The 24,862-nt window shown below is 49.3% G+C and overlaps 1 protein-coding gene across 1 annotated transcript in view; it reads left to right on the forward strand.

Annotated features, from left to right (window-relative positions):
- The window catches only part of PAPPA (pappalysin 1), a 177,378-nt gene that overhangs the window by 146,712 nt on the left and 5,804 nt on the right, over positions 1-24,862 (forward strand). Inside the window, exons 16-21 of the mRNA XM_068413809.1 lie at positions 43-253; positions 861-1,032; positions 4,427-4,574; positions 7,180-7,289; positions 13,918-13,989; positions 17,874-17,972. Of these exons, the coding sequence (XP_068269910.1) occupies positions 43-253; positions 861-1,032; positions 4,427-4,574; positions 7,180-7,289; positions 13,918-13,989; positions 17,874-17,972 (812 nt within the window). The remainder of the gene's footprint in view (positions 1-42; positions 254-860; positions 1,033-4,426; positions 4,575-7,179; positions 7,290-13,917; positions 13,990-17,873; positions 17,973-24,862) is intronic.

The raw sequence follows: 24,862 nt of genomic DNA on the forward strand, positions 1-24,862 counted from the left end.
GTCCTGCTGAACGTTGTTAACTTTGCTCACTGTTCTTCTCAGGAAACAACAGCAACTTGACCTGCATGGAGGATGGGCTGTGGTCCTTTCCAGAAGCCCTGTGTGAGCTGATGTGTCGAGCACCCTCCATCGTCCCTAATGCAGATCTCCAGACTACTCGTTGCCGAGAAGATAAGCACAAAGTGGGCTCGTTTTGCAAGTACAAATGCAAACCAGGTTACCATGTCCCTGGATCCTCCAGAAAAGCAAGAAAGTACGTGAAAAAGTAATGCCATGTAGACAGCATGATTCAGAATGCCATGAGTTAAAATGATTTTGGGATAGGGATGTCGTGTTTATAACAAACTATATGTGCTATAGGGAATATCACTGAGCAATTCCTTCATGCAGATGGTTGTGCACTTCCAAGGGGATTTAGGCACCTAGCTCACTTAGGCTTCTTTGAAAATCCTAACTAGTGCTCAAAAAACAGACCTTACCTTAGAAATACCCCTTTGATATGCAGCCTGGGGAGTCCCCTTTGAAATTCTGCAGGAAAGGGTTAGTGCTACTCTATACTTCTGACTCTGCACAAACCCACTTCAAACCAACCACAGCCCACAAGCCTGGGAAGCAAGAGTTTTTGGGAGATGTGTCCAAGGCCAAAAGAGGAGTTTAGGCTGGGCAGCTGAATGTTGGCTTTGCAAATAATTGTTATTTTTGCTCAGAGACCTCATGACACAGATTTGCGACTTGTTCCTCGTGTTAAAAGCTCAAGCACACCCATCCCCTGCAACCTGCTAGCAGAGTTCAGAGGCTTTGGAGGCTCTTGGCTCGCTCAGCCACTCACTGAATGGTCTTGTTTGTTTCTGCACAAAAAGGCGAGCCTTTAAGATCCAGTGCACGCAAGATGGCACATGGCTGCCGGGCGCCTGCGTGCCTGTTACCTGCGACCCTCCGCCTTCCAAGTTTCACGGGCTCTACCAGTGCTCCAATGGCTTCCAGTTCAACAGCGAGTGCCGGATCAAGTGCGAAGATGATGACAGTCAGTCGGTGAGTCTCTCTTATACAAATTATCTCAGCTCATACAAGCGTGGTTTTGTCGTATGTTCCCTAAGGACCCTGATCTTGGAGGGGCTGAGTGCCATTGAGCTCTTCTGAGACCAGGGACCGAGAAATGGAGAAGGGAAATACATAATTAAAGTCGAGGGAGAGAACTTCTGCGAGGAGCCTGGAAATATTATTTTTATGGTTGTAGTAATGGTATTAACTATTACCCATAGAGGACTAGCAGTAAGCAACTTACTGTTTCTGGACAATAAGTGGCAGAAAAATCTGCCTCAGTGGCTTTACGATCTAGCTAGAAAGTAAGGAGTAATGAATGAAAGTAAATAGGATATGAGTTACCTGCACTTGTCCTGTTTGTTCTTTCTGTTTTACCTTGCTTTTCTCTCCAGTTCCTTTTCTCATTAACATTATATGTATGTGTGCCATATGATGATTTAACTTTACAGGGATTACAACTGTTCAGGTGAACTGTCTCTAAACTTTCATGTTTTTCTGGCTGTGAAGGTGTCATTTGTCATCAGGGGTCAGATCCTCATCTGACATAAATCACTGTGTTGCCTTTAACTTCCTAAGAGCTGTGTTCACTGATCCAAGAAGGTCTGGCCTTTAGTACCTTGTTTGAAATGCTTTGTTTCCTCACCAGAGGTAATTATAGTTTGTGAGATAAGTAACTTCTCCCTGAAGTGCTGCTGCTGCTGCTTAATACGCTTGGGAAGAGAAAGTGAGGATGTAGAAGCTGCTGCTACTACGCACACTGCAGAGAGCGGGGAGTGCTCTGTCAAAAGCCCTTTAATATCATTCCAGATTCTGAGGACGTATTAAAAAGGGACCAACCCTGCCCCAGGCCCAGTGATCTGAAAGACACCTCTGATACCTCCTGCAAACGTTAAAAGCCACCAGCTGCCCCCATTCGCTGCCAGGTTGGCCTGCCCTCTTCGCGGGGACGGCAGGCAGAGCCCTGGGGCTTTGTATCAGGGCACCTGGAAATGGTTTCCTTGTGCAAGACTTACGTTAGGTTATGAGCCTGGTGAATTGAGAAGTTGCACGTGTGGGTGCAGTTTGGGTGGGGGCTCTGGGGTACGGCGTCTGTGGCTTCGTGCAGCTACCACTTGCTCAGACTGGTGAGCCTGGCTGTAGACGTGTACCATTGCTGCCATGCAGGGAAACTGGGGCCACCAAGGTAATGACCACTGGTGTAACGGGTTTGTGTTTGCTTTTAAATGAGCTGGACGTGAAGAGGAGCAGTGAGTCAGGGTTACAGCAATAATGAAGTGAGCTCTGGAAAGTGAGAGATACAGCCATGTCTCTATTAACTGTAAGGAAGAGCGTGGTGACTGTTCAGCTGCGAAAGCACCTTGAGCAAAGGAGCAGATAACATCTTGAGAAAGGGATTTGCAGAGAAAGGTATTTCCAGATATCCCAGAAAATAGACTACAGAAAAAGAGAGAGGACTCCTGGCACAAGCCAGAACCACTTGAGAGGTGTTAATTATTTAAGGATTAAACCCCACTAAGTCTCTCTCAGCTGTATAAGGTGATAATGCATGTTGCATCCAAGCAAGAAACCCAGCAGGGATTTTCACAAGAGATTTTGCAGGTCAGGGAATGATGGACAGTGTGTTACTATAGCAATGGATATCCTGGGATCTCCGAGTATATTGCAGAAACTATACAATAGTATCCTCAAGCACAGCCAGCTCCAGGAACATAAATCAGGTTTCATGGCTCACCTTTAAAAATCGTGCTTGAACCCTGGCATGCAAATTGCAATGGAAGTGCCCCACACTTGCTAAAACAGCAAATTGTGCTCAATTATCACTTAGCAATCTCTTCCTGAATTTGTCACCACGCTGAAAGATCATTACTTGGCTGTACATATGGCATCTCTTAATCACCAGGAACCTAATGGTCATTTAAGCAGGTACCTCCCCTGGCACCCGGAGCAAGGGTCGTCCATTTCTGAATATTGTGCACAAATCATATGAACAGTCAGATCTAAATTAATCAGTCTCTGCCAAACTGGCCCTTAGATGAGAGTCACCAAGCTGGATCACACCCTGAGTCCATCTGGTCCATTATCCCTTCATATGAATTTCTTATTACTTCTGGCTATGGCCAGATGTCTAGAGAAGGGGAAGCGGGTCCCACGCAGTAGTCTGCTGATAAGACCACTTTGCATCTCACTAAACTCTGTGTTCATCAAGAAAGCTGAGCAAAAAAAGCATTAGGATATTACGGACAAGAGTAACCCCGAAGGCTGCGCAATCTTCCACGCTGGTATGGGGGCCTCGTGCAGATCCCTGTGCAACAGCGGGTGTGGGCGTGGGGAAGAGCTCCTAAGAAAAGGTCAGCAGCCCTGCTGGGATCCCAACATAGGCAGGGCACTAAAGGATCCCCAAAGATATCCAGCACCATCTCCAAGAGCAGGGTGGGTAGATCGCAGGCACCATGCCTGGCATGTAAAACGGGCGAGGAGAAGCAGAGATCCTGCATGGTTCTCCCACCCAGCAAGGCCCCCGCGGGAGGTTTGGAGCCCAGCCACACCAGCCATCCTCCTGTTGAATGTCCCGCATTACCCCGTGGCAGTTAGGCTCGCCGGATCCTGCAGAACAGCTTGCGCAGAAATCCCCAATGCCATGAGGATAGATCTGACAAAAGATTGCCTGTGCACGCCTTTGTTGTTTCTAAAGGGCATGATATTTCCCCTCGGACTTTGGTATTCATTCTTCAGTATCATACAGAGAATCTTTTCTATAAGAGAAATGTCATATTCTATTCCTTGCCCATTCCCACACCAGAGGATTTTTTTCTCCTTTCCACCTGCCTCTGTGCATGTCTGTCTCAGCCTCTTCGCTTGCTGTCACTCAAGGCAGCCAAGCTCTAAAGAGCACGTTCTGCCCCGCTAAGCATCCCTGCTCGTGTCCCGCTTTCCTTCCTCCTTCACATGGCCATTGGGGATTCTTTCTTTTTCGAGACAAAGATGATGCAACTAGTTAGAGAATGGGAAGAGGGAAAAGGTTGTCTGCATTCAACACAAACCACTCAACAACAAGGAAGAAGGCAAATGGGGTGAATGCACCTTTATCGCAGCTGGAGTGGGTCTATTTTAAGGTAGAGACCTCACAAGGGCCTTGTAAAGGCATTGCATTGCACAGAAGAGGCGTGTGTGTGTGTGTGTATGCAGTGCAGGCTTCCTTTTTTTTTATTCTTTGGAAGAAAAACCCCTTCTTGCCCCCCAGGACTGGAAGTCCCAACCGTGGGCTCTTCCAGCTCCAGCAGAGCTTTGCTCCCAGCTCAGCTCTGCCTGCTTCTCACTTCTCAGCCTGTCCTTGCTGTTGTTTTTTGTGACCATCCTCGTTATCTCCTTCTCTCATTCCCAGGGCCGTGGAAGCAACGTGATTCACTGCCGGAAGGACGGCACCTGGAGCGGCTCTTTTCATCTCTGCAGAGAAATGCAGGGCCAGTGCGCGCTGCCCACGCAGCTCAACAGCCACCTGAAGCTGCAGTGCGCCGGCGGCTACGGCATAGGTTTGTGAGCATCAGCCCTGGCCGTCTGCCGCGGGGAGAGGCAGCTGGGACGGGAGCGGGGAGCAGTGGGATGGGAGACAAGGAAGAGCATGGGAACAAGAGGGAGGAAGGAAGGAGCCTGCAGTCCCTGAAGTCACCTTCTCCTGTGAGCCTGTTTGTCTGCTATGGGAGGCTTTTCAGGGAACTGCTTTTAGGAAACACGAAGCTTTGAGAGGCCAGGCATCATGTAACACGCTCTCATTGCCTGCTCCTCGTAGCGCTTCCAGTTTCGTGGTGTCCCTTCTTGGCCAGCGGGTTTTGATGGGCAGCCAGCACACCAGACTATGCCAGAGACATATACCCAGTCCTCAAAATACAGGGAGAGATTGTACCTGCATTTGCTCTTGCGCTTTTGTAGCAGGGAAGGGCAGCACTGGGATAATTTAGGTCTCTCCAGAAAGAATATGAGACCAGCTGAGCATCCCCTTTGGTATGGCAGTTGTTTAGGAGCTGTTGTCAGGGTATGTTTTCCCCCTTCCTTCTGGGGTGCCTGGTCACTCTGCAAGGGGTGATGCCTCCCTGCGCTCAGCATTGCTTTGTGTCACCCAGGCAGAGGGAGGGATGGACCACACACGGAACTGTACACACTATATTGTATTTTCAGCCCCCGTTTTTGAGGTCTCCCTGCTGTAAGGGCTGCAGTGGGAGCTGCACTGGCTGCAGCCTGCGCAGACCCGTGAGGCCCCTTCCTGCAGCCCCACTCCCAGCCCCTGCCAGCCCCCTCCTCCCCCCGCCTGTCCCTTTGAACTTGGAGAAATTTCCTCGTTGCGCGGCTCCCTCATTATATCGCAGCCATGCGAGGGACCACGAGCCTCCTTGTGTTCCCTCCCTGGGGAGGAGAACACGACCTGGATGAGATCACCGCTCTGTAACGATGCCAATTACAGATCATATATCAAAACAATTCCGACCCGCTCCTTTCCGTAAGCGTAAATAGCGTGGCGCAGCGCGGGAGAGCGAGCGGCGAGCAGGCTGCGGCGACTCTTAATGTGGCGAGGCGTTTTACCCTTGAGCTGAGGTTACCTCCTCGGGTTTTTGCAAGGAGAGAAATACCGATTCCTGGGTTGGAGGGGAGCATCTCAGTGCTGGGAGCAGGAGGGTCTGCAGCTGCCCACACAGCCTGCCAGCCCTCGGTCCTCTCCCAGCCCTGCAGGGGCTGATCCCAGATGCGAGGTCCGGTGGGCCTGATCCTGGGATGGGACCACACAGCCATCATGGAGGCAAGGGACACATGGGCCAGATCCTCCACGCGAGTGTGGCTCTCACTGGAGAGGGAGGAAGAGCTCGGCGAGGGCACAGCGGCCGTTGGCTCTTATCCTCAGCAGATGGAGACATACCACACGCTTTGTTAGGCTCGCCCAGCACCACCTTTCGAGATCAGATCTTTGGGGTTTTCTTCTCTTCTTTGTCTTTTTGGAAGCCTGGTCGATGTCCTTCCAAGAAGGCGCTCTCCTGCCACTCACTCGCAATGGGGCTGGTGTCAGCAGGCCTTATCTAGCGGGTCCGTGGAGCCACTACCACGTGTGCTGGGAAAGGAAAACAAACCCCAAGCACTCCTTGTCTTGCCGGCTCAACAGCCCAGGTCTGCTCTGCTCCCGCTGACTCCTCCATGTGGGAGGACGTGAGAAGGCAGAAGCAGGTGGGGAAAATAATAGCATCCAGTCGTGGTCACTATGAATCCCACACACCTTCGGTAATTCCTCAGACACCTCATCTGCCCCTCCAGGCTGAGGTGTGTGTTGAGCCAAAGGTTCAGCTCTCCAAACCAGTGTGGAGATTAATTCCTCCCCCAGCGCTGATGGGAGTGCAGAAATCCTAATGACATATTTGCAGCAGCTGTGCCATTCAAGAGTGATTTTCCAGGGGGGAAATGGTAATGGCCCAACACGCTAGGGCTTACGGTTGTGTCACCACAGGGCTCTGGGATATTGCTGCAGAGTATCACAGCATGTTTTAATAAAGGACAGACAGGATTCCCACTGGGCATGACAGTTAATCAGAGAAAAAGCAGGTTTATGTGTGAACAAAGCCATCATTACCTCTCTGCGTACTTCTTATCGACTGTGGGACTTAGGTGATAGCTTGTCTGCAATATCATTAAGCTTGGTCACCCTCTGAAAGATTATTATTGGAGGTCTGTGAATTTGACAGATCAAACGGTAGGTTTTTGTCATGTCATAGGTGAGATGAGTTCGACAGCCTCTGCTTAATCAGTCCCATTGCTTGAAAGAGCAGTTGAAATGGAAAAACCTTCACATTTTCTTGATAATCTGAAAGCACAAAACCTGACCCCCTTCTTGGAGTTAATAGCCAGAGAAATACCGAGATATGCAGCTCATACAAAAAGGCCCTGGAATATCTGCCACCCCCATGATCTCCTGCTGAGACGCAGGGTTGTACTCAGCATTTCATGTGTGGCTAGAAGATATGTGATAGTTATGGTTGACTGCTAATTGCAATTTAGGAAAAATGAGCCCTAATCCTGTCCTTCAGCTGGAAGGATGCTGAAAGGGTCAGAAGCTGCTTGCTTTATCCTTTAGCTTTATCCTCTCCGTGTTTTGTGCAGGTGCGGAGTGTACCACCTCCTGTCTGGATCACAGTCACGAGCCCATCCTCCTGCGCGTGAACGAGACCGTGCAAGACATCCAGCACTGGATGAACCCTCAAAGAGTGAAGGTCGGTGCCTGGCGGTTTCACTATGTCCCTTGTTGCATGTTCAAGTGCAGTGAGTGAACAGCGTTACCCGTGGGTCATTCAATGAGGGGAACACATGGGGAATTCTGTCCTTCGGAAGAGAATTCCTGATTTTTGTTGTGTCTTTGCGTGTTGTTCAGGTAACGCGGTGGCTTTCTCTCCAAGTTGCTTTCTCTCTGTGATTTCGCAGTGAAAGTCAGTTCAAGGTAAAGGCCCCAAATCAGTGTGCTCAGATCCACCCAGCACCTACAGTGGGTCTGATCCGGAAACACGATTCATTACACAGGAAGGTGTGATGGTCAGTGAGAGAAAGGGCACTGGCCAGGTTTTGTTTTCTTCCCCCTGTTCAGTATTTTGCATTCTTTGGGTGGCAGGGCTGGATTTTTCTGCACTGCTTTGGGATGACAAAAGAAGCTGATACAGAGGGTATTTCATTTCCCGAACCAGCAGAGCTGGCTGAGTCCTCCCCCCGCCCCTTCGCCCACATGCGAGAGATGCCTGCTCAGCACAGCCCCTTCCAGAGGTCACCACTTCTTCCTCCTGCCTGCTGCGAACGCACAGGCAGCATTAACCACTCCCAGCACTCCGTCCTGCGCGTCCTCCATCAGTCTGCCCTGACGGGGACACGCACACCCCTGCACAGCGCCTTGCACACGTGCTCACCCTTGCGCACACGTGCCACCTGCAGCAAACAGCTGCTTGGTTTCACGCCTACCCTTGGGTACCAGTGGGAGACACACTCACCTCCCTCGTTCTGAAAACCCTCGTGCCATGTACACAAACGTGCCCTCCTGCCTAGAAATGCCTGTAACGAGGCGCTTGTGCCTACGCGGGATTTCTGCAGGTGTGGACGTTTATCTGGACATGCTCAAGTGCATGTCGGAAGACGCTGGCACATCACATGTCAGCAGGGTGAGCAGTTGCTGGTGGCGCTTGAGCAAACACTGTTGGCTTTTACATACTTGGCCCTGGCTTTGCAGGAGTCTGTTTTACACACTTGAACTCCATTTAGGAGGAGAACAACCAGCCAACAAAGCCCCAGCATGTCCTGAGCAGCTTTGACAGTCTGTTTGCTTCTCTACACACCTAAATATGTACCCAGGGTTTGGGATTTTTGAAATCTGGCCTTGGCTGTGGATAGGGAGCTGCTCCAAAAATCTCCACCACTTTATACTGCCCTATTTCACATGGAGCAATAGAATAAATCCTGGAAAGGGGTGGGGAACCTAAGTCCAGAGAATACGAGAAGCTCGCAGTGTCCTTCGCAGCTCCCCAGTCACTCCAGACGCCAAGATTATATTACTGCCTAAGCCCAGGCTTTGCCAAGTTTGTGGCATGAAACATAAAGAAAACCCCGTCTTTGTCGTAGGGGCAATTTCTCACTGGCCCTTTCCCGAGAGCTAGACTTTAAAGTGGTTTTGTAATTCATGGGGAAATAAAGTGACAGCTTCCCTCCCGTTCTCTGCTGTGCTCCTTCGTTTATTGATGCGGGTACGCAGAGGGAACTGTAACGAGTTTTATACCTGCAGGTCTCTGGAGGGCTCATTAGGCAGCAGGGAAAACATATAGTAGTGAAGGGGGAGATGAGGGGAGTGAGGGATGGAGGAGGAATCATGTTTTCCAAGAGTACAGTAGTAAATAAGACCTTTTTTGCCCTGATGGTGAGGACCTTACAAGAGCTTTAGTCTGTGAGCAGATACAAGTTTGACCACACAAACACTTTCTAACTAGAGGGTGAGATTTGGGCTTGAAAACTTGTGTTGGGAGATGAAGAGGAGCCTTTAGGAGATGAGCGGGAGGGTGCTGAGACGCGCTGGAGGGGATTTTTGTGGTAGCTGTAGAACATCCATCTTATTCAACTCTCCAGATAAGGGGATATCACCCCCAGGGAGCGGTGCCTCGTGGGGTGCTGCTGGGGGAAACTCTGCTGCTGGTGGGACCGGGGAGACCCTGGAGAGACGGGACTGGGGTGCCTTAGGGGAAGGTCCCCATGGCAATGTGTTATATATCATTAATAAAGTGTGTCTCTACGGTGAGTGACAGCTTGCTGTTGTGCCACACGAGTAAAGCGAGCAGCTGGTTGCGTTCACACGGCAAGTCTTTGTGCATCTCAAACTACTTGAATGACGCAAAGGAAACACTTTCAGTACTTCATTTCAGGCACCAGCAGTGTACAAACGAGTGCAGTAGGAGAAGCAGATAAAGGCAGGACTGATCTCTGGAGCTTACCTGTGAGAGGACAGGCACAGCTAAAACACAGGGCGAGCTGGAAAGAAAACAAAAATATGTGTGCTCAAGCAACAGCTGTTAGGGAAGCGAAGTGGGAAGAGGGAACTGTCCCTCCTCTGGGGGTTGTTTAGAGCAGAGCTGTGCAAATCACTTGATTTTTGGGTTTACTGGAAGTTCTGTCGAATTAAAAAAAATGTTTTCTCCTAATCGAAGTGACTTTGTTGTTGTTGTGATTTTTGGTGGACCAAAACATTGGAGAAGAAAACCAGGTTGGTTTGAATGTAACTTAGCATTTCATTTCCAAGGGTTTTTTTAAACTTTTTGTTTAGTGAAAACAAAAAAAAAATTAGAAATTAAATGTCCCCTCAAAGGAACAACAACAACAGATTGACATTTTGAAAAATGTCTAAATATTACTGTGTTTTTCAGAATTGGTTTAGGCTGAGTTGCTTTGTTGGGTCTGAAACAGTTTGCCAAAATCAGTGCAAGTTGGCAGTGTCTTCCAAAACAGTATTTTTCAGCAGGAAAAAAAAAAAAACTCTGTGTGTCTGTTGTGCAGCAGTCAGTGTTCGGAGCAACCATCGCTGTTGCCGTGATTTCCCATTTACCGTGCGCGTGCGAGGGGCAGCGAGCTGTTGAAGACACCTATAGATTGAGCTGCCAAGGCTGATGATGCAGGCAGTGGAGAGCAAACAGTGAAATGTCTCACAAAGACAGCCTGACAGCTCTTTCCCACTGGCTGCAGAGAAACAGGGTAGGCACCTAATTTCTTCGGTTGTCTGAATTTGGGTCCTTGCCTTCGTGCTGAGCAGGAATAGGCCAGATGCTGTGCAAGCACGTGTGTGCATGGGATAGCCTTGAAAGGGTCGGCATGCCCTGCCTCTGCCCACCAGCGGGGCCGAGTGTGGCCATGGCCCCTCCACACGCCTGGGATACTGCCCTGCTGCTGGCGATGTGTTTGCCCATATGCACTGCAAGCCCCTGGTTTTTGGATATCCAGAAGTCATTAAGGGGGATTCTCCTTAAATACTCCCCTATTCACGTAAGCTTTGCAGTTTTCCTCCTTCCTGCCCCACTCCTCTTTCTGTGAGTCTTGGACTTGTTTTGCAGGCAGGGAAACTGAGTCACAGAGCAGTGAAATGACTTATTGCAGTGTGGCTGCTCAGCACCCAGGAAGGCAGGACTTCCCACCCCGTCTGTAGCTACAGGAGGAAACAGCCACAAAGCGCCGTATCTCCGCTCCCTTGGCAGCAGCGGCTGATCCCCTCACCACCGCGACATTAAGCCCGTGGTTAATTGTCATGTTCGTTTAGTGCCTGAGGAGAGAGTTAGCTGAGACCAGTAGATGCCGGTCCCTGGGCTTTAGCCCTGGGGAACACTTGACCCATCTAAGGTGGAACAGAGCTCTCCACCCGCCTCTCCTGGGGAAACCTAATCCCCTCCGCAGCCCGCAAATGGTTGACATCATTGTGTTAGTCCCACCATGGGAGGGAAGCGCCGTGACCGGAGGCACTAGGTCTTCCCTCACAAAGAGAAAATGACAGCTTGATTTGCTCTCTTGGCTCTTTGTTACCTACTGTGGGAGTGTGTCCCGGCTTCCTCTGCCTTCGCAGCAGATGGAGTCACAGCCACCAAACCACAGATGTAGCTGGATGGCATTCCTGGGATGGGGACAGGACCAAAGTCAATACGCCCGGCTGCACAGCGCGGGTGGGCAGCTGTGCTGCAGAAGCCGATGCACAAGGGGAGCCATGAGGGCTGCATATGTCACTGCAACGGCTTGGAGCACGTGGTGGCTTGGGGAAGGGATGGGGCTCGCAGAGGCAGCAGCCAGATGGGCTTTATCCCCCGTGCACCGCCTGGCACGTGTCGGATGTGGTCCTTCCATCCACCCCTTTGTGCATCCTTTGTTGGCCTTGTAAGTCCTTCCTTTCTGCGCACACTGATGCCATCGGATCCTGGTCACATCCCGCAGTACTGCTGCCTGTACCCTTCCTTGCTTGCTTTTTATAAGTTTGCTTATCTCAGTTGCCCCATGCAGCACCCTATGGCACCTTTATGCCTGTAGTGTCACAGGAGGCAGGAACGATGACCAGCAACCTGAATCATCCCCAGTTTCTTAATTTTTCCAACCCCAGCTGTCCTTCTAGGCACAGCCTCTCTCCCGTCCCGTTGGATGACACACACCACAGCAGCAGTTTGAGGGTATAAACAGGCTGGGCGGTGGGAATTCAGGGTTTGGAAGACCAGCAAGAGGAGTCAAGGTCAGGGCCAAAGACTCTTCCCTGAGCATACTCTGCTTCCAGCTCCATGAATGTTAGAAGGGTTTAATTCAGCTGGAGTAGCTCTAATGGTCTCCGCTAGCCTAGCAAAGTATCATCTGAGGAGAGGGCAAAGAACTGGGACTAAGCCATTGGCAGGTACCTCTCAGAGCAATGTGAATGTCCCACTGACCCCGTGATTAAAGTAGCACGAGGTCAACTGGCTTTCCTACGCTGTTGAGGGTGGCCCGGGGCTGCACTCCCCTTTCCCTGGAGGAGGTTCAGCCCTTGGGATTGAGATGACCTTGAGTGAGAGTTCTGAGGAGAGCATCGTCCTAGCAGAGACTTTGCCTCCCATCCATTCCTCTAAGGGAGGGTGCTGGGTTTTTAATACTGTGAGGACCAGAAAAGTAGTCAGTACATCTTCTGCAAGGGACTGCTCTCGGTTGGAAACCTCCTTTCCTAAGAGCCTGTTTCAGGGCTATTCGGCTCCTTTTGTTGGCTCCAAGTGCTCACACACATTCACACATTATCGAGAGGTTTTGTAAATATTGATGCTTCTTACCAGGGGAATGCGAGATGCTCTTTGGAAGTGCACTTCTTCTCCTTATTGTCTGACTGGCCTTGGATACGGGAGGCAAACGCCTGAGTTTTTCTACTTTGGTTTAATTCTTGGGTTCAAATGCTCTTGAACTGCTTCCTTTACTCTCCCCCCTCCCAGTCTGTTGACTTGTTTATTTTGAAACCTAGAAAAGTTTCCTCTCTTTTCCCTCTGAAGTGCAATAAACAGAAGGGAAAAAAAATTAAAAAAAACCCCTCTCACCATTTGTGGCAGGCAACAGCCTGGAAATCTCCAGCTGTCTGTCACGAGGGCACTGGGGGAATGTCTGACACCGCAGGGCCCCCGCACCTTGCAGCCTCCCTCCCGAGGGATAAACAACGTCCTCCCCCCTCGCCCGGCCGCTTCTCCGCTCACACAGACGGGCCCTGTTGCGAGGCAGGTGGGGCAAGCCGGGCTTGACTAATAGTGGAAAATCCGAGAGCATCGGAAAGATAAACAGCCCGAGTCAGATAGTATAAAAGTCCTTTTTCTAGCACACGCCAGGTAAGCCTCAAATGACAGAAACTGTAAAAACATGCTGAGGTTCCCCTGCAGATGGACTAAATTAGCCCTAAAATAAACAGGGGAAGGGATGGCTTGTGTGTCAGGTCTTCCCAAATATTAATCCCTTCCTTCCCCAGGCCTCCATCCAGCCCTGACCCTTGCCCTTGGGCCTATGCGTTCATCTTGTCCAACTGGACATTGTAGTGTTTCATCCATGGATGATAACCCAAAATGAACATTGTGCCTGATGTCCTGGGGAATGGATGGGAGTCCTGTCTCCTAGACCTCCATGGTATTGAACCACCATCTCCACTGACTGGCCAAACTTTTCATCCACTCTTAAAATCTAAGTTTCCATGTCTACAGGCAAACAATGGCTGCTCTGAATGCGTCATCATTGAATAGGCTGGTCAGCATCTTTGCCCAAAACTAGCCACTTTAGAATTTATTATAAATACAGAAATTATTATAAAGCTCATGTAATGTAGCAGGTGATGCTGTTCTTTCTGGGGTTTTTCTGAAGGCATTCAGTAGGAGGTGCTTCCATTTAAGGTCTAAAGGATGGTGCAAAAATGTGTCTGAAAATCCACCTTCAGCATCTTCAAGAAGCACAGATACGATGGGTAACAAAAGAGAACAATGTTTTGCAGCACCAAAGAAATCCCTCAATTTATTCCTAAAATACCTCACTTCCACCCAAGAGCAAGACAGTGGATCTATGCCTTTGCCTTTCCCTACCACGTACCCCCACCATGAGTGAAATATTGGACATGACATTTCAGGAGAACCTTAAATATTATTTTAATCTCAAATGTTCTGTTATTGCAAGTGTCAAGTCCAACACTTCTTGTAAATACCTGGAGGATGGCCAGGTCCTGAGAACACAAGAGGTGTTAGGAACTGAACTTCATTGGTTAAGTACAGGAGAGCCATAGGAGCCAGCACGCTGACTTTCTGTACACTGATTTCTTTGTCTTAACCTGTTTTGTTTTTTTTTTTTCCTTCTCCCCTCCAGAGCGTTGTCTGCACGGCAGGACTCAAGTGGTACCCTCACCCTTCCCTGATTCATTGTGTCAAAGGCTGCGAGGTGAGCTTTCGCGTTAGCTCAGGTGGTCCGTGCTTGCTCTCCTAAATCTTACGGTAACAGTCACTGCAGTCACTTGTGTTGTAAATGCTGGTTTTGAAGTGGGGCAAACAGGCTTTTGCCCTGACTATCTGATCAGACTGTGATCTCCTGCAGCAGTTCTGACACTCAGTGGTGAAATTGGTGGGTTTCCTAGAGCCGATGGGTGGGTGACTCTCACAGGAGTTAAATGATCAAGTGGCTCAACAACACTGGTAGACCGTGAGAATTTCCCACAATCTGGGAATTTCTGGGAAGTTGCAAAAACCTTCAGTTGTTTTTCCTTGATTTTGACATCTTAATAGATGGCTGATGCTTTCCAAGGCCAGCTAGGCTCTGGGGTTTGGTGTGTGCAGATAAACTTTAGGAAAGCCAGAGGCAGAAATGATACCACTGGGTGGACAGCACAGCTGGACAGTGAGCAAATCACACATCCCTCCACTGTGCACCTCTATCTGAACCAGAAAAAAAAAAAAAAATCAGAAAAATGCAGTTACATTTCAGCTGTGATACATTTTTACAGTCTTGTGTGTTATTTGGAAAAAAGCAATTGTTTTGTTTCTGCTGGCAAGAGTCTTTGAAAAGTCTGGGAAGTCTTAAGGTGCTTCCAGTGGTTAAACAGGGCTGGAGCACCTCTCTCTGGGTCATGGCCCTCATGCGGTTTCCATCATGCCAGCCCTAGAGAATCTCACCCATGTCCAGAAATCAGTCCTTGTGGCACCTCCGTAAGGCTGCGGAGCTTCATGCCCGGTTTAGAGATGGGGTAGCTCACAGGCAGAGGGATAGATGGCTGCTGTGGTCACATGGATGGGCAGTGGAAGAGCTGTGGCTTGACCTCCCATCTCCCGACTTTCTGCAGCACTGACTGCGCTCTCAGCACCCAGTAACCCAATTTTACAAGCGCATTGAAGTTATTTGCCCGGAGTGGCAGAACATGGCACAGAACTCCTAAATCTGACACGAAACTCTAGACCGCATTGCTCTGCGATGTGATTTGTCTTGAAGTGAAAGACAGGTTTCCTTCGCATACAAATGTTGGGCCCAAGAGGGTAATAACTCTCCAACAATGTAATAGTTTCTGTCGAGTTGTTCCCTAAATGAAAAGCATTCTGCTGTCAGTGCTCTGAATGTCATAAGCCATCTCACGCATTACATTCATGCAGGCTGGCTAGGCGCCCCTATTCTCCAAAGAGAGCTAAAATAACATCCAGCGACCATTAAGAAATGCCATTCAGGTGCTGATGCACCATTGGGTATCCATTCTCCTGCTGTTTAAGGATAGTTGTTACTGAGGCAAACTTCGCAATGATGTAATAATTTACCAGAAGCCATTATTACTGACATGCTTTTTCTCAGCATTTTCTTCCCTTCCATCATTGTTAATTGCCAGACCCCTCTGCATCAATAGGGACTTTCTTCTTTTCATCATTCGTTCAGCAGTGTCACTGCATCGCAATCTATCATCCTGGAAGGCTTTGCCCAGACAATTGGTAATGGCCTCTAGCATCGTTTTTAGAGCATGATGCTTCCAGGATCCACGAATGGGCCAGTGCTTGTTCTCTGACATTAAGATTTCAGAAGAAATGCCATCTTCACCAAGCCTTTTTTCACGACTATGGAAACAGGGACTAATAAGCCACGAGGTCAATAATACTGGGCCATTAAGCTGATACAACCCCTAATGTATTAATGTCCTTAGCATGGAGGAGGATTCCCTGAATAGAAGGCATTATTTTACTCTTGGCGATCCCAGTGGTAATCCAGACTGCTGCTGCAATGTGATTTTTTGTCGCTCCCTAGTGGCAGGAATCGAGGTTTATGAGTCAGCCCCGTACTCCTGGGCAGCTGACTTCGGTGTTTCAGTAGCAAACTAGTCCCTCTGGACTACCTGTATAGTCCTCCAAAAATATAGGAGCACTAAGATAGGCATGAAGACCTATAGAGTCCTCACCCTCTGCAGCCAGGGCTACAAGGTCTCCCAAAAGAGGATTTTTGGTACCAAATCAGAAGAGATGCTGTTTGTCCCATTCTTCCCCTCCACAGGACTGACTTGCCTACTCTGTGCCAGTGCGAGTGAAAGGCAAATTCTTCCACAAGTTTCTTTTACTGATTTTTCCAGTGTTCATAGGTGTAGAGTGCAGGCATAGGCATGGGAAATTAAAGGCCAGCCTTTCTTGACAAACAGGCACGGCCAGGCAATACAAGGGAAACATGGAGAAGCCTACAAAATGTCTTGGGAGGTTGGGCAAAGTTCACATTCTTAAATATGACCAGATTGGCATAAAAATATCTTTCCATCTACTTATAAATCATTCCCTTGTCACTCTTAGCATATTAATTAAATTGGAAGAGCGTTTGCACGTCAAAGTCTTCGCCCGTATAAATAAGTTAATCTCTGTGGAAGCCAGTGGAGTTAAGCCAGGTTACAGGGGTAGGAGCCGCACCCTGTAACTCTGATTTCCTTGTCAGCATTTGTAGTGTTTGCGTGTGGCTAAACAGGTGACATGCGAAGAGACTGTTACCTCCTGCTAGTCCTGCTCTGGTCCGATATTGCCATCATTGCCTGGATTTCCTATACCCTGATAGAAATACTTAAATTTGCAAAACACCAGCAGTAAAAGCCTGCGTCTGCACCACTCCACAGTGTCCCCTTTCAATGCTGATGAGCATGGCCGTGGCTCTGTGTGGGGAGAGCACAGTGAGCTCTCATTGCTCGTTCTTCAGGTATCTATCATCAGGGAGACTGGTACTGCAGTTGCTGCAAAATCCTTCCAGGAAACCTCCACAAGCCTCCCCACCCGCTCTGCGATGATGCCTTCTTGTAGGAAAGTCCCTGGTGTGTTGTTCACCGTGCAGAATAAATGAATTTTCCAAAGAGCAGATAAAACGGGAATGGCCCCATGAGCCCGTGCGTGTAAGAAGTGTTACAGAGATATGACTCTGCTCTCTGCTGAGCACCCATTTTTCTGAGCTTTCAGAGCTGCCTGGGTTTCTCATACCTGGCATGGGCCTTTTTTAGCATCAGGAACAGTTTTGACTTCCAAGAAAGACCGTTGTACTTGCTAACCAAGAGCGCTCCAACGTATAATGAAAAACCAGACTTGAAGCCTTTTCTTCAGAACGATGATTATTATTCAGGTCTTGTGCAGCACATAGACTAGTGATTTTATTTTTTTCAAAGTGATTTATGAATTTTACTTCATAGCTCTCCACAACGTCCCTCTGACTAATTGCCATTATCCCAGCTCTGAGCTGTGGAGTGGAGGGAGATTACGTGTCATGGCCAAGGTCACATGCAGTCAGTGCTGGTTGGAGAACGAGAGCATGTGGTCCCTGTGCAGAGCTCAGACCACTGCCATTTCTCTTTGTGATGTGTTTTGTGCCCTCATTGCTGCCACTTGTTGCATACTTAGGAGAACTGTGGTGGAAAGCACAGCTATTAAAAGCAAGCCAGTTTTGCTGCTATACATAACCGCCTTCTTATCCCACATAGTTTTGGAAGGTTAGCTTAAAATTATCGAAAGGTGCCACAGTTTTAGATGCCTTGATGCTGTCTCTGGGCCTAGTCAAATTAATATTCCTGAAGCATCATCGTATGTGGGATGTGAAAAGCCAACAAGGGCTCATTTCCATTCCATCTAGTGTCCTTTTTTTTCCTGTCTGCTTTGGAGGGAGAAGGGAATAATTATCTCTTGCTTTTCAAGGCAGTTGGTGTTGGTAATGTTGGTATAGTTGGTAATGTTACAAACTATATGGCTCCTTCAAGGCTTCGTCTCTTCCTTCTGACATACTGTTTACAGGTTTTATCCATGCCCACGTTCTCAGTCTTCTGCTTTTTGCTTTTTCAGCCTTTCATGGGGGACAACTACTGTGACTCCATCAACAACCGAGCCTTCTGCAACTATGATGGTGGGGACTGCTGTGCCTCAACAGTCAAGACCAAAAAGGTAGGGATGCCCGTTCCTCTTTTCACTGGGATTTCCTTGGTGAGTGCTGTTTTGTACCTGGAAAAATTTTATTTTTGCTAGAATAGGGGAGGTCCAAGGTCTCAGAAGGACCTTCAGTCCAGACATCAGCTCACCATAGGCACTGAGTTCTTGTTGGTTCATTCTTGAAGTTCTCTCTTGATATGCATGTGTATTTCCCATCATAACCCGCCTTATACCTGTGCAAGGCAGGTTCTTAAATAAAGTAGTCAGAGGCGTCATTCATTCTTATTGTAAAGAAACCCTAGCTTCTCTACAGGCAAAGGCTGGCTCCCTCCAAAACCCTGGGGCATGTTCATGAGAAAAGCTGCACCTACTGCTCAGGAGACCTTCACACAGAAGCACTGAGAAGGGTATATTTGCCCATCCTGCTATCCACCCTCAATGCTCAGAGGGGAAACTAGAGGTTAGGTGTCATTAGGAAAAGAACAGAGAGCAAAACGAAAGCATCATTGTAGGTCTGTACTTTGGTCCATGTTTAACCATGTTTACACATCCCCCTTTTTTTATGCTTCTTTCACACCCATTTCTGGCCCCTGTTAGAGACAGGAGATGAGTGATGGAGCTTGTCGTTTGAAGCAGTACAACATTTCATATAACCAGGATTGATTTTGAACTTGTTTCTCAAAGAAAGGAAAGAAAATTTTAGCTTCTGCCATGTGAGATTATTACCTTGTCTTCAAGATTTGAGTGTAGATCAGAATGAAGAAAATCCAGCTATGTTAACTATCTGATATCAATAAATAACAAAACCTGAGAACAGAGGGAGGGAGCTTGGGCTCAGTGTATGACATCACCCATTTCACCCATCTGAGGAAGGTCCTCTCCACTGCAGCTGAGGGACTGAGGACCTCTCTGCAGGGAACAGTCCTTTCTAGGGCAGCTTTTGCTGGAGGTTTCTTTTCCTTGGTTCAGCCAAAGATCTCTTACCAGTACCACACTGTGGGCTGTCTCTGGCCCATCTGGGAACACTGGGGAAGGGAAGTGGACATGTCCTGGCAAGTGGAAGGAGTTCATTTCTCCACTGGGAAAGAGGTGGGGAAAGAGTTTTCCTAACTGTGCTTCTTTGGACAGTTTTCCCCCTGTATTGCTGTGTTTCTTCTGTGAGCATCCCTGCGAGCCGTGTGCTGGGAGGGAAGCATGGGCAGGTGAGCTTCTCTGTTCCGCAAGGGTGGAGCAGGGCACAGAGAGCCCGTACGGGGCTCCCTGCTGAAACGACCACCGCAGAGTCGAGCCAGGTGACAGGCAGCGGCTCCTCTTCAGTGTCTTCTCCAAGAAGAGATTTCTATCTCTGGCTGATTTTCCACCTCCTTGGGAGGAGCAGCCCAAAGGCAGGCACAGCTTGCTCGCTGGCCTCAGAGGCCCACCAGCTGGGAGGGCAGAGCTGGAAGTGCCCGTTAGCTCAGCATGGCGTAGGTCTTCTCCTCCTCCAACAGCCTGCCTGGGAAACTTTATCTCGCTGCCTCCAGGCTTGAGAGTGGGGGATGAAGAATCCCAAGAGGTGCCAGAGGAATGGAAGTGAGGTGGCTGGGAGGGGAGCGACCTAAACCAGACCCATCAAGACAGGAGCTAAGGGCACAACGTATTGCTGGGGTGGGGTCAGGACTGAAACGCAAGGGATGTGGGTGCTGAATTGAGGGGGAGAGGGACAGGATTAAAGTTTGGTGCCGAATTTATTGGTGGGCAGGGAGTTGAGACAGAGCGGGATCTGCACAGTCGTGAGCACTTACCAGCCAGGAGAATCACACTCGAAATATCTGCTGCTTCGCTGCCTCCCAGAAACGAAGCGACCACCCAAGAGGGGGAAAGCGCTTTGTAGCCCAGTTGATTACTGGTTTCTGTGCTTAACTGCCCAATGCAAAGGGCAAGGGGTTTAGAGACAGGCAGCTGGTCACACGTCTGATGCATTTCCCCCATGGAGAGGGACGTTTTGAAGCTTTTTGGAGAAAAGTCTGCTTCCACTAACTTCCTTGGGAGCTGTATCTTTGTGACCAGGGGGAATTAGACTTGCTTCATGCTTCAGAAACCCCCATCCTAGAGATCACACAGTTTGAGGGCCGAACCACAGAGCCCATCGCTGCCTCGGCACACATTCATCTTTCAAAAACTTCTCCTCTCTCCCAAAACACCAACAACATCCCAGGGTCTGAACAAGGCGCTCGGGAGGAGTGAGAAAACCACCTCTCCTTGGACCTTCCATGCCAAAAGCAAGATGCTAAGTCCCAGTTTATTACATTTATAGGGTAAAGAAGGGAATAATAACCCAGCCAGCGGGGCTGCGGCGTCACAGCCGAAGAGGCGGCAGGCAGCAGCTCTCTGCCTGCAAAGCGGCCGCCGACACCTGCAGCAGCAGCCGTGGGGCCGCGGGTCTCGGCTCTGCGAGTTATTTTCCCGTCTGAGGCCCTTGACTGGGACCAGATTTCAGGCAAGGCTGTTCAAACACAGCCCTCCCTTTGAAGAACTTTATGAGTGGAGCGTTACAGGAGATATTCCAAAGGGAAAAACAATGAAAGGTGAGAGAAAAGGGAGCTGAATAAAAATACTCCACATACCAAATCCTTCCAGCACAGTTTGCCACCTACTTAAAAAGGCACAGCTTTAAAATACACATTGGGTGTCAAAGCCAAAAACCTGGAGGAGACATAGGGAGGGGCGAGTCCAGCTCTGTTAATTCCAATACCAGATGAGGATGTTATTTTCATACGGTTGTAGAAAGAGCGAGACACATGAAAGAGACTGCTCTGCTCCTTTTCTTTCAGGGTTACATACTATGTGGCAGATGTGTCAGTCTTTTAAAGCCCCTGCAAGTTTACCCATAAATGTCTAACATTTATGCAACACCTGTTTTTCTCCCAAAATGTCACAGGACATTTTACAAGCTTTAGATTTATCATCTTCTCACCGTTGCAGCCATTGCTGAGGTGACACATGGTTCACATTTAACAGAACATAGCAACTCTGCACGTTATTTTAGGAAAGGGCTGAAGATTAACATTGCATCATGTGAAGATTCAGGAGTTACCAGTCAAGTAAGAGCTGGCTTCAGATCTTTAATGTCCACAAACTGTCAAGACTTAAGTTTCACTGCAATCCCACTACCCTCCCAAAAGCCCTTTCAGCTGCACACAGTGCTGTGAACCAGGCTGTGTGAAAGCAAAATTATTCAACTCATACTCACTTTAATTCTGAGCCCTCTTACTTAACGTGAGATTTTGCACGTTCCTGTTTTGTTGCCCTGAAAATGCACAAGAGACTTCCATGCAGCGTTTGCTTAGGCCATGTTTTCCCTTTGCATTTGAGCCTTAGCAGCAAATGACCTTGTGCATTTCTGCAGCGAGGGGGGAACAGCGGCACGACTTATCTGACCAACCGCTGACTAATCAGTGCTGCTTAGATAGGAAATAATGAGTATTTGCCCTGCACTGCTCACAATCAGGCTAGAGAGCTTAAAAGAAATCATTAAAGACTTCTTTTGAATGCTACAAATGGCAACGAATAAATTCAGTCATGTTCTGGGCATAAATTCGAGGCAACTGCAGTCAGCAAGCGGGAAAAAGAGACATTCATCAGCTTAATTATTTGTTGTGCGCTAATTGATCAGCATCCCCCTGCATCGGGCAAGAAGCCAGGGCTGGCGCAGGGCCGAGTGCCACCCGAGGAAGCAGGGACGCGCGTCCTGCGGCGCCCGCCGGTGCAGCCGTGGGCTGCGTGGTGAGCAGGGGGCTGGCGGCAGGGTTTGCAGTCGGGGCAGAGGACGGGGCTGCGCTGCTCACAGCTTGCACTGTGCATGACCCAGGAGCAGCTTTGAGAGACAGGAAGGCCATTGCCAGCCAGCCTCCAAGGGAGAGAAAGCTTCTGTTGTGTATCTGGAGGGGATAAAGTCTTCCCCTCCAGGACAAAGCAAAATCCCATCTCCTTTTAATCTTCCTACCCTCCTGACCCAGCACAGGTTGCCAGCCCCCTTCTGCCTGGCTGCTCTAGGAAGTTGCTTCTTGCTTTGTATCCTGCTACAGATAAAAGAAGATACTATTTTTTAAAACATTAAATATGTGACATTGCTAAAGTGAGGAAAATAAATAACCTGGGCATAACTGCCTGTCTCTGGGCTGGCGGCTGCCTGCGAGGAGCTCCTGGGGTGTGTGGCATTGCAGGGAGAGGCTATGGCTGGTTCTTTCTGATTCGTTTCAGGAAATCTTCTCTCCAGTCTCTGTTCTCCTTCACTACTTTTCTCTTCCCCTTCCCTTTTACAAGATTTCCCTGGACAAGACTGCCTAGAAAGGCCTCTCAGAAATGTCTCTCTTTAGGCTCTGCTTATGTACTTTGTTCCGGACTTGGATCGCAGGTTTGCTTAGTTGAAGATCCTGCAGTCTGGTCCCTGCAGATTTAAATACACTGAATTCGTTGTTTTAAATTTCCCCCAAGTTAAACCATTTGAAACGGCAAACTTTCATCTGTCTTTCCTCTCTGCCTTTCCTTTTCGTCACATAAGGGGTAAACCTACAGCTCCCATGAGAAAAAGCTGTCTGTCTCAGTTATCACTCAGGTTTTCCCTCAACCGCTTTGCCCCATAGCACTTAGAAAAGAAAAAGAATCATCATCCCGCCCCTTCAGCCTCTTGACATTTCTGTCCAACACCTTGGAGAGGAAAACCAGCAAGTGCCTCAGCGGAAAACAAATGAGGACTTGTGGTAGATAGAGAACCGTGTGGGATTCATCCAAAGCTTTGCTTATCTAAGAGATAGGCAAGTTATCAAAACCTCTTCAGAGACTTTATGGCCGAGAATTCAAGGCCTAAAGAAAGGAGCTTTGAACTGAGGGGCTGCTGCTGGCTCCAGCAGGGATTTCCAAAGGCTGTCCCTGTCTCCTCAGAAAGGGGGGTCTGCTGCACTCCTACCCCTAAGACAACAGAAATAACCATTTCTCGGTATTTTGGAGAAATAAGCGCCTTCTCCCAGCTCTCTAACTGCAACACAGACCTGTCTTGGGGAATCTCAGGTCTTGCTCCATCAGCAGAACATGGTTTTGAGGCAGTTTGTGCAATTAGCAGCCTAAGTGACCACCCCAGCTGAGGAAATTCTGCTTATCCAGAAGAATCGATATTCCTGCCAGGATGCTGCTCCCAACAACTTGAATGTCCCCAGCTGGGTGTGTTTGTCAGCTCTATAATTACCTGGCGAGATACAACGAATGGTGGGTGAGCATGGAGGAAGGAAGGGTACAATACGAAGTGTTGCTTCATGCCTCTGGACGTGGCTGAGCGCTGCTGCGTGCTCCAGGCGCGCTGGTCACCCAGGCGTGTGGGTGAACTCGCTTACCCGTGAGCGGTTGGTCGCAGCCTCGGTGGCTAGCTGTTTGCCATGCGAGGAGCGTTTTCAGTCATGGTTGGTTGGGATGGGAGCTTATTTTGGGGCTCAGAGCTTGGTTTCATAATCGTTCAGGGAGGCTTTCCAGGCGGCGATAAATTAAAAGCAGTGATGGTAGTAGCACATGTTGCCTATCCTGAGAGAACATTCTTGGCTTCAAGGGACATGGGGCTTCCCACAACATACAGCGTTCCCAGGGGACGTGCTAGCGGAGGGTGTTTGCTTTGCTATCCGACCTCACTTCATTAGCAAGTGTTACAAAAAGCAGCGAACAAACCTTCCCTGCTCCACCGCCAGCTATTTGGCCTCTGGGTGGTCTGGCTCCTATTAAATCTTTGGTGATTATTTAGACTAATTACATTCATGTTTGCACAATCAGTAGCACGAGGGTAGGAAGTGCAGCTGATTGCTGAGCAACTGAGCTCCGTGTGGTTTGGCAAACGGGCTCCCTCGCTCGGCTCAGCGGGCAGGCGGGGATGCGGGGATCCATGCGGGCAGGGCTTTCCCGGGGATCCCCACTGGCTTCGGGCCATCCTGCTCCCACCGGTTCTGGTGAGGCTGCTCCCGATTTACACCCGATGGGGAGAGCAGAGCGTCTGTTGGGTTCAGCTGAGCTATGTCTTGTTACACCATGTTTGCTGGCTTCAATGGGGGAAAGCCCGGTTTATGGCGGGCGGGGGTAGTTAACAAAAATTCAAGCCTTTAAACTGTATGTGCTGCATGGAGAGGAGGTTCCCTGCGAGCTTCATCTTTCCCAGGCCCTCTGGAGCGGTGCCCTAGGTGTGAACCTGCACACCAGCCCCCCGAGTTAAAAGGGGGCTCGCTCTTCTCCCGTTATCTCAGAACAGCCCCGGTGACCTCAATGCTGAAAACCACTGAGAAGACCCTGACAAAATGCAATTTTGTCCCACAAGGGCCTTGTCAGGGAACAAAATACTGCCCGGCATCTGAGCTGTGAGGGCCTCGGGAGGCGCGGGGCTGCGACACTCAGCACGGCCTGCCACGCTTATCTCGACACGCCGCGTTCGCCTGCAGAGCCTCTGTCTGTGGCAGGGCCTTCATATTGCCAGTCTGGGAGATTTCGCAAACACTTCAGGGCTGAAATCTAACAACAGGCTGTTTCCCAACACTTTGCAGCCCTCCTCCCCTGCTTCACCCCCCTGCCTCCGCCCTGGGCCCTTCCCCGGGCCTGATTCTGCCTGTCCTGGTGCTGCTGTGACCCAGCCCCAAGTGCGCTGGGTGGGAGGTATGGCTGGGTCAGCCTGATACGAGCCTGTGTGAGGGATGAGCTCTGACCCTGTGCAAAACTGTTTCCCATCCCTCCCTGTACCTGTCCGGGATTTCTCCTGTCAACGTTCCCACCAGTTCCCTATAGACTGGCCTTTCTCAGCAGGGATCTGTCTTGGGATGTCACCAGCCTCTTTAGATAGGTGCCATGTAGCGAGGATTTGTGGCCTCTCACTCATTTCATGACCTGGATCCCAGTTC

The sequence above is a fragment of the Nyctibius grandis genome, chromosome 16 (genome assembly GCF_013368605.1).
Source record: "Nyctibius grandis isolate bNycGra1 chromosome 16, bNycGra1.pri, whole genome shotgun sequence".
Lineage (NCBI taxonomy): Eukaryota > Metazoa > Chordata > Aves > Nyctibiiformes > Nyctibiidae > Nyctibius > Nyctibius grandis.